The 9,402-nt window shown below is 55.3% G+C and overlaps 2 protein-coding genes across 2 annotated transcripts; one reads left to right on the top strand and one right to left on the bottom strand.

Annotated features, from left to right (window-relative positions):
* Window positions 1–1,652: 1,652 nt before the first annotated feature.
* Window positions 1,653–3,245, bottom strand: GWT1 (GPI-anchored wall transfer protein 1; the record flags this gene model as incomplete). The annotated part of the gene is made up of 2 exons (XM_066152711.1): window positions 1,653–3,035; window positions 3,138–3,245. 2 exons carry the CDS (start codon window positions 3,243–3,245, stop codon window positions 1,653–1,655), a joined length of 1,491 nt encoding a protein of 496 aa, XP_066007870.1.
* Window positions 3,246–5,531: 2,286 nt separating this feature from the next.
* Window positions 5,532–6,924, top strand: CGGC5_v012544 (uncharacterized protein; the record flags this gene model as incomplete). Its single annotated transcript, XM_032030340.1, has 2 exons — window positions 5,532–6,531; window positions 6,725–6,924. The coding sequence occupies 2 exons, from the start codon at window positions 5,532–5,534 to the stop codon at window positions 6,922–6,924; spliced, it is 1,200 nt and encodes a 399-aa protein (XP_031889959.1).
* Window positions 6,925–9,402: the final 2,478 nt, after the last annotated feature.

Raw genomic sequence — 9,402 nt, 5'->3', positions numbered from 1 at the left:
CTGTCCACGGAATCAAGTTTGATTCGTCTCCAGTACGAATAGAGCAACGAGACCCTCTCTTTGATCTGCTCTGGAGACTTTCAGCCATGGTCTTCATCCATGGCTGTGTATGGGGCTCTTAAGATTCTGAGCCAGGTCTTGAGAAACATGCGGCTGGGGTTTATTTGACATGGCGTCTTGAGCTCGTTCAATGCCTCGGCCAGGCCATTCCGGCTGTCACCATCCATCGGGCTAACGCTTACCTTCAATTTGGCTGCCCAGTTGGGCCATTGATGGAGACAAGCCAACTGCCCCATCGAGAAAGTCTCCGGGTAAACCAAGCCATACTCGGCACTTGGCCCTAAGTACGTGTGGCTAGTGACATCATGCGCCGCCTATCAGCTTCGTCCAGACGGCGCTTTCACGTTGGGTGTCAACCGTTCAGGCGGTAACATTTCACTATCAGAGAGCATCAGGGTTCGGGGTGGTGATGTACAACTCCACACGCCTCGCAAGGCACCAAAAAAATGTGCCATGTTCATGCTGCTCCATCTCAGAATCCCTCATCGACGATCCCACTTAGACGGAGTCCCATAACATCGCGGGAAAAACGCGACGCGTCCTGACCCCGCCCATCGCCAACTTCAAAAACTGGAGACCGTCCAACTCAGAGCCATTCCCAGGGACGATCCTGGCCTTCTCGCCAGCGTCCAGTCGAGTATCGTCCTTCGGGGGAATAGCGTCCGCCGTCCATTGCCAACTCACGGAGAACACGCAATCACATTGCATTTCTGCCATACAGCGCTAACATGCGAGATGCCAAACGGCCAACGGGGTCTCCGACAGACGGGAAGGAGGGGAAAAATAAGACGTGACTAACTGGTGAACCGAGAACATGGCTAATCTCACTCTCTTCACACTTCACCCACTCGCCTTTGAATTTTCTTCTAGAATGATTCCAAACCCAGCGGGGTGGTTTGGTTCGAGGGAGGAGGGCCGAGCGGCCGTTTCTAAAGAAGACGTTCATGCAAGGGGGGCTGGGCTGGGCCAGGACGTTGAAAGACATGACTTTCTGCTCGGACCAGACGAAGGGGGATATCGCCCGGGCAAGTTTGCGATTTTCCAGGGCTGTTCGCGATTTCCCAGTGCAAACCGTGACGGCCCTCGTGTCGGACGGTCTCGGGAAAGAGCACATACGTCCAGGGCTTCGTGAGATGAGGCGGAACCAGTCGTCGTCTGTCTTTGCTGTAGGTAGGTTTCCGACGGCTCCGTTTCAGTAACCCGTTACCTCGGATTCGCCGGGGCTGCTGGGCGGGTTTATTGGAACGACGAAGGAGCGTTCGTCCCGTCAACTGGGATGCCTGCGCCATCTCTTCCCGAGGGTTGCGGACGTACCAAGTTCGTGGGCGTTGGCATCAGGCCATGTTCGATGATGGCCGGATATCGGGTTGGTGCTTCACTACTTGCGAAATTGCGATAGCATGTGCCGTCGTCTCTGCCCGTTGTCCTCTCTGATGGCGCTCGCACGTCTGTACAAGATGTTGCCATGGAAGTAGTAACGTCCCCATCGTCTGGATGTCACAAGTGCCAAACATTTGCGGTAAGCTTCAATTGGTATCTGCTCATGCCATATCTACACATTCATATACACATATACAGTTAATCTCAAGTCCCTACAACTTGATATTGATGTTGTACGCGTCAAGAGCCAATGCGAGAGCAGTCAAGGATCCGCTATACGCCATCAAAATGCCCATGGTAGCGAGCGGGCTGACGTCTAATGTGGGCACTGTCATGTTCACCAAACCAGTCAAGAGGTTGGCGATCAGGAATAAAAAGAGACCATTGCGGTTGTAGGCACGGAACACCCTGCTCGTGGCCGTCTCGTAAGTCTCCTTCTCAGACTTTGCGTCCGTCGCGTTGTAGAAGGAGGGGAAGAAGACGGTGTCGACGATGCAGTATGCAAGGATCTGGGTCGAGTTGAACGCCGCCGTCCAGAGGATATACGGCAGGTTGGCCATGCGGCGCGACACGCTGAGTCCGTCGCCGTAGCTGTAGCTGGTGCTCAGGAAGTACAGACCCGTCCACACGGCCGACCAGATGGCCATCATCATGATGAGGGTCTTGCGTTGCGTCGCCGGCGTGGAGTCGCTCTTCGGGTTGACGCTCCTCGGCAGGATGTACATGCCCGTGTCCTGTCCCGCGAGGAAGATGGCCAGGTATCCGATGAAGCTGAAGATGCCCTCGCGGTTCTTAGAGATCAGATCCGTCCTCGGCGCTGTGAGGATGAACGCCTTCAAGCTCGTGCTCTCGAGCACGACCTGGTAGAGCCCACCGAGAATGACGGCCAGGGCGGCGTAGCTCGGCACGATCTTCAGCGCGGACTGGAAGATGGCGACGAAGGGCGGGAGCAGGCCGAGGGTGAAGAAGAAGTTCCAGTGGACGCCGTACTCGGTGACGTGCTCGGCGTAGTCCAGCCCCTTGACGCTGAGCAGACGGATGACGCCCAGGAAGAGGAGGGGCAAGGAGTGGCGCATCGAGGCGGCCAGGCGCGTGGCCAACGGCGTCGAGCGGCCCTCGGCGCGCTCCTTGAGGACGGGACGGGCGGCGATGACGCCGGCGCTGTAGACGAAGGAGCCGACGCCCATATCCATCAGGGACGTGCCCCACGTCTCGACCTTGGCGAAGCGGCGGGGGAAGAGGCGGAAGTCGACGGCGAGGATGGCGATGCAGGTGACGACCATCATGCTCCCGCGGTAATGCGTCAGAAAGGGCTTGACGGAGAGAGCAGGGAGCGGGCCCTGGGCAGCAGCTTTGGACTTTGCATTGGGAGGGACGACGGGCTTCTTGCGACGGGTGTTTGGCGGGAAGGCGTAGACGACAACGGCCGGGGCGAGCAGGAGGAGGTTGAGTAGCAGGGGGGAGGAGGCGTAGAGGGTTGTCGAGAGGAGGATGGCGGTGACGTTGAGAAGGTAATCGACTAGGCCGGCGAGCGGTGTGTAAGGTTTGAAGAAGGATTGTCGGGACTGGAGGACGGACCAGAGGAGGACTGCGACCTGGAGTTGTGCCAGGTTAGCTTTCTGCTTTGTTCCTTTGGTGCATGCGCGCCGTATTGAAAGGGGGGGAGGGGGGAGGGATTTGGAGGAGGAAACACGCACGGGTGCGACGGCTGTCACGTAGTTGATTTCGCTGGGGGGTCCGCCGGAGAGGTTGGAGACAAAGTCCTCCTTGAGCTTCTTGTAGCTTTCGACCGTTGCGGCAGACATGTTTGCGATCGACGGATGGGGGTCGAAAGAAATAGGGACGGGGTGTATCCGGTGGATGGAGGGAGGACCAAGGAGGGGCCTGTTTTTTTTTTCAAAAACACGTCTGCAAGCCCGATACCATTTCTGTAGATGTGTCTGCTTTGACACACGCGCAAATGGGCGGGTAAAGGAGGGCGTGGGAGGTCCTTTGGACAGAGTTGGCGATGTGTCAATCCCGACTGGCAACGTCTCCAAAATTGCGGCCGAAAAGAACAACCAACGACCGACACCTCATTGCGTGGGATGCTTCAGGGTGGTCCAAGCTCCCGACCTTCAGGTGACAGACGCAATTCCAGGGTCCCCCCTCCAAAGTGCCGTACGGTGCACCCTGCCCAATCAGGAGCTCCAAATTGAGGCATCGTGCGGATCCACTCCGGAATGGCTTCGGAGGCACGGGTGGTCCAGAAAGCCTTACCTGACGCTGAAGCTCTTCCCACCTCCGTGTTTCCTCCGCCGCTCAAAGGAAGCTTTCCCCATCGTCCCGGGGTTGGTGTCTTGGGTGTCCTGACCTCTGACCTCCTCTCGCAAGAGATCGGCATCACGGCCACGCAGCACTCCAAACTGCCCGCGAGGCAAATACGTCACCTACACTCGACGGGAGCATTTCCTACTTGGTGTCTCATCCCGCTCCACGTCTCCTCCCAACTCCATCCAGCCCAGCCCCGGGCCGGTTTGCTCGGGTGCTCGGTTCATCACAGCTTTTTGTCCATCGCCATTGCTGCCTGCCTGACAAGACGATTAGGATGGTCGTTTTCCCTTTTTTTGCCATCTTGGACGAACCCAGCCGAGACATTACCACACTGTGACTCAGACACTTGAGACTTTGATGAGCCAGCGCCGTTGTTGGTCTCTGTCCCGTTCCGCCTCCACACACACTTCCTCTCTCTCACTCATCGTCTGCTTTCTCTGTCTTTCGGTGTATTTGTCTCTTCTCGCACACCATCGGCCGCACTGCGGCAACTGAAGACAGCATTGCGAGCATGGAAATGAAGATGGAGATGCAGCTACAGCTGACCTGACGGATTCGGATACAGCCACGCCAACTCCTAGCGCCAGTGGCAGGTGCAAGTGCACCCCGCCAGCTTCAACAAGGTTGCGGTTGGCTGTGATGGGCGCCTGTCAAAATCAATCTCTCTCTTTCTCTCTTCCCTGCCATCAGTTGTTGCCGAACCCCGGACGCAGCGAAAGAGGTCAACGCAAAGAAGGAAAAAGAAGGAACTACCGCGCCGTGCGCCTGCATCGAAAGTCCAGAGCCCAAGCCAGAAGAATGAAAAGGGAAAGCCTTCATCTCTCTTTCCCTCAGGGTTGAAGAGAAGGTGAAGCCCATTCCCTTTCCAACACGATAGGCGAGGAAGCACTCTGCCAGAAACATGACGAATGAGGGCCCAGACAAGCCACACTTTCTTTGTTCTCTACCCTGCAATACCCAGTCCCATCTGCAGAAAATCCCAAGTTGACAAGCCCCTCCCAAGCCCGTCCATGTTGGGTCCTTTTTTTACACACCCTTGGGTTTGCTACCACAACCCACACGCCGCTAGCTGCTGTCCTTTGTTCTCGCGTGCGGCAACATGGTCAAGGTTGTCGTCCGCAACCGCCCATTGTCGCCTGAGAGTTGACGACTGCATCCTGCGATTTCCACTCCACTGACGCCCACCGACCTGCCAAAGCCCCATCCCGGCAAGAAAAAGAGGTGTGGCAGTGACAGAGCGACTTGCGGCCGGGAGCTTTGGCCTTTGAGCCGTTCTCTTTACACGCCCTCTGCTCTTCAGTCTCTGTCAGTATGTCTCTCTTGCTTCGTATCAAGGCTGCGGCCCTCCAAAGTCCTTTGATAGAGAGGCCGTACCAATCCTTTCATTTCCCGTCCCCGGCAGTTGGCGTAAGAAACTCGTTTTTTACCCTCTTCGTACTGTCTGGCGCGCGGGAAAGAAAGACGGACGGATATACAAGACCAAAAGGGTGATCGACGATCGGTCTAGATATTTACCCCCTCGGACGTCCCTCTCTCTCAGACATAAGAAAGCCGGTCTCCCTTGATAATCCTTACCGGGCTATTGACCCTCGCTTCCACCATCGCCCTATCAACCGGTTGCACATTCCGATCTTTGGGTCCATTCATTGTTACCACTAAATTGATTTAACCCTCTGCCCTACCTGGCATCAAACAGAAGAAGCCTGTGCGGTTATTCAGTGCCGGTATTCAGCATTCAGCATCAACACCAAGCATTCATCATCACCACGACAACTATCATGGCTACTCCCATTGATAACCGTCCTAGCCTCCATCCGCTATGGACTTCTCAATACAATCTGGGTGGCTTTCCTCGCTCCTCTTCGGGCCGTTCTGCCTCCGCCTCATACTTCAGCTCCTCGGACCGCTCTCCCAAGAGCTTGCCTACGCCGGTATTCCCCTCCAATGATGGCTCCATGAGACAACATGAACGGGCCATGGTCGACCGCCTTGGTGGCCAGAAACCTCGTACAGCACTGCGCCTCGACCTCAGCCCAAGGAAGACTGCCCATCGCCCATCTCCGCTTTCTCCCCTCGCCGAGCACTCCGTTGATGGAAGACGGTACTCGGCCGCTCAAATGAGCCCCCGCCGACCTCCTCCCCCGCCTTCCCCTCGATCACCACCAGTCGCAGGCAACCGCCGCCAGACGCTCGCCGCTGAGAACCGCTCCATGCTCCTCGCTGGCCTGGGAGACGAGGCGAAGCGTCGCCAGTCTGTCCCGAACGCAGGTTATCTCCCAAGATCCAAGGATGCGGACAAGCGCCATCAACTTGAGCAACTTCGCGCCTGGGGACATGTCTACCTCGGCGATGCAAAGACTTCAGATGTCTTTGTTAACGCCGTGTCCCTCCGCCGCGACTCCAACGCATCCACAAACTCAGAAGGATCTGCTGGCGACTCATCCCCGACCCGCATGCCAACGACGCCCACGATCCCCTCCAACCAGACCGCAATCCGCGCTCGCGTGCGCCCCCGTGCCCTGGAACGCAAACCGTTCCTGATCCAGCGCACCTTCGACATCGAGCAGCTGCGTTCCACAGTAGCAGACCCGCTCCCGAGCACTCCCCCGGCATCAGACGCCCGCCGCCGCCCATCCCTCGCGGGCTCCCCGCCGCAAAGGTCTCCCCGGCCGGCCATGGCCCGCCGGAGATCCAGCAGTGCCGCGCATGGCTCTTCTCTCCCTTACAGCCGCGCAGACTCGCGAGCCCCGTCGCGTGGCGCATCCACCATGCCAATCCGTAAGTGTACACTCTCCTCCCAAATGTCTCACTCCAATTTTATCACATCCACCATTTTTCCCATGCCGCGACGTTTGCGGTCAGCCCTTTTTAGGCCGTAGTCTCCAAAGCCGGCGGTCTCCTTCCCGAGGCGCGAACCTTCTTACAGAAAGAAAGGAACAAGCACACCAAGCTAACCCCAACCCACCCGCAGATCTCCAATACGCCCGATCCTCTCTGCCGGTGTTGGCTGCCCTCATTGTCTCCGGCCACATTACAGCTGGCGACGTTATCGATCTGCCACTGCCCTATCCCGAGGTCTGGGACCGCACGGTGGCCTATGTGTACACCGGACAAGGGGACCTGACGGATGCAGTCAGGGAAAACATCCTCTACCTCGCCGGGAAAGTCTAAGGCGCATGTTTGGGTGGAGGAGGCTTCCGATTTCTTTTCTTACTTCCTTGTTCACGACTTGATGACTCTTTTCTTTTCTCCTTTCTTACTCGTTCCCTTTTCCTTCAACTTGAATCCGGCATCTCTTTTCCTTGTTTTGCTTGCCCATCCATGATCACGCGAGAAGTGGGAGCAGTGGTTTACAGGAGCCGTTTTCTTTTCCTCCATCCTTTCTCTTCGATATCCCTCCTTTATTAAGTGTCTACCCCCATGGGCAAACACTTACCGATATTCTCCCGTATGAATTTGGCAACCATGCCTATATGACGAGCCATGTATTTTAATGAACTTCCTTTCAAACCATTCTTGGAGCATCGGGCAAGGATTGCTTTGAGAACAATCAAAAAGTATCGTCCAAATCAACAATATCTGCTTCCATATCTCGCCTCCACCGTGAATAGCCACATGACACTTCAATGACATCCCAAGCTCACAAAGCCACAGCCACGTCTTTTTCCGACACCGCTCTTTTACGTGGCAGGCAATTTCAATCCGCCTGACACCTGTCAAAAAAAGGACATCCGGAGGAACGTCCAAACACGGTGAATATGTTTTCCTCAAGTCACCACATTTCCGCAAACGTGGTTTATGAGGGAAAACGCGCCCCAACGTACGATTTCCCACGAGGGACAACCTTGTTTTCTCTTTTAACCCACCTTCCGTTTTCTTCCATCCATCTAATTGGGGATTTCTCCTTTCATCCTTCACACGCATGTCTCTGACGTTCTTGGCAATACCAGCGAAATTTTCCTTTTCTTTCCGACTTTTGGATGGGACTGTGTGTGTGACCTGATTGTCCGAGGTGAGAAAGAGATCAACGTTGGCAACGAGCCTCTACCGGCCTTGCGAGTTTAACAGACGTTTTCATGTCTTCGCCTCCCAAACTATCTGCCTCCCCAGACGTCTCCATCACGGTTCTTCTTTCTTTCTCCATCACGAGGAGGCCTCATTCCTCGTCTCCCCCGTTTATCCCGAGATGAATCAACAATACATCCACCCCCCTTCTTGACGCCGATCCCACTCCCCTCCGCCTTACCACTGCGCCTTGCGTGTGTTGGCCGATCTTCACCCAAGGTCGTGGCTTGTCTCTCGGGAAGCTGTCAGGCGGCCACGAGCGGATGTGCCGCGGTAGATGCTTCTCGCCAAGCCCAACGCACGGAGGTGGACAAAGGAAGGAAGACGGTTTGCGTCTTGTTGTTTTCCTTTGCTTTTGACCCTCAAGCTCCTCAACTTCCTCTTCTTTGAATGAACTATTATGCTTCTCCTGCCTGGAGATCGACATCATCGACGAGACGGTGAGAAAGGTCGCTGCTTCCGGCGCGCGGTGATTACGAGGCCGCGGCTGACGGAGTGCGTTCCGTTGGCCAATGCGGGTGGGTGGGATGATGATGCTTCCGGTCCGAGGCAGCGGGCCTTCATGCCGGGTGCGGGTGTGCCTATTCACTGTTTTTTCTGTACCGTCGTGGCGATTTTTGGTCCGTATGGGCTGCAGACAATGACAATTGCGATGCCGCGGTACCGGATGATGACCCTAAGGCGGCCTGGTGCACAATGATGAGCTCCTCTGGAGGGCTAAAAGTATCGTGTGCCAAGCTTTTGGACAGAACCATCTCGTGACCAGAGACAGTGTACGAAGAGGCAAAGAGATACGCATATAAAGAGGCCGGATGAACGGTTGCCGCGCAATACATACATAACCCCTGAGATTGCCGTTGAGCAGATGATTGGTGGCCAGTCATTACGCCCGTCAAAAGGAATAACCGTCTTGTGATAAATAGCTTTTCGTGGCTTAGGAGTATACATAGGGCCATGGTTCTCACTTGAATGCCAGCAAGGGGTCAACTGGCGTATCGTGCCTTTCTGGCCACTCGTCCACAGTCGTCGTTGCAAACATATTCGACTGCTGCATATGAGGCAAAGCTAGGCTTGAGAATTGCGCAGAAACATAAGCTTCGCTGACCTTGGCCAAAGTCCGAGGTCGACATTATTGTTCGCGGATTCGGGAAGGTGCTCTTGTCTGCACATGATAGCTGTGTATGAATGTGCTCAAAAAGCAAAATATGCACGGAAAGTTGTCCGACAGCCGTCCTCAAGGCTGAAGGATGGTCGAGTGTGCGAAAGACTTCGAACAATCTCTTAATGGAAAGTCAGCATCAATGGACGCCTACCTACTTAGTAACCAAACAATGCCTCTCTGAATACTGTCCATGTGGAACGACGGGAGAGGAGAGAAATTGCGTATGTCGTGACGAAGAGATGCGCCCAAATGGAATACGTTGAGTGCCCGGAGGAAAGAGATGAAAGTCAACTTTCAGATTCTAGGGAGCTTTGCTAGTCGGGCAGTGTCATTTGGCTATCCGGGCAGTGTCTACACACACGTATATAATCCGTGGCCTATTTCTAAAGTAACTATATTTCCTATTCTTACTTTCGTTATCG

This window comes from Colletotrichum fructicola (assembly GCF_000319635.2).
Source record: "Colletotrichum fructicola Nara gc5 chromosome Unknown KSG_Nara_v1_contig07, whole genome shotgun sequence".
Classification (NCBI taxonomy): domain Eukaryota; kingdom Fungi; phylum Ascomycota; class Sordariomycetes; order Glomerellales; family Glomerellaceae; genus Colletotrichum; species Colletotrichum fructicola.
This window is presented reverse-complemented; position numbering and strand designations above follow the sequence as displayed.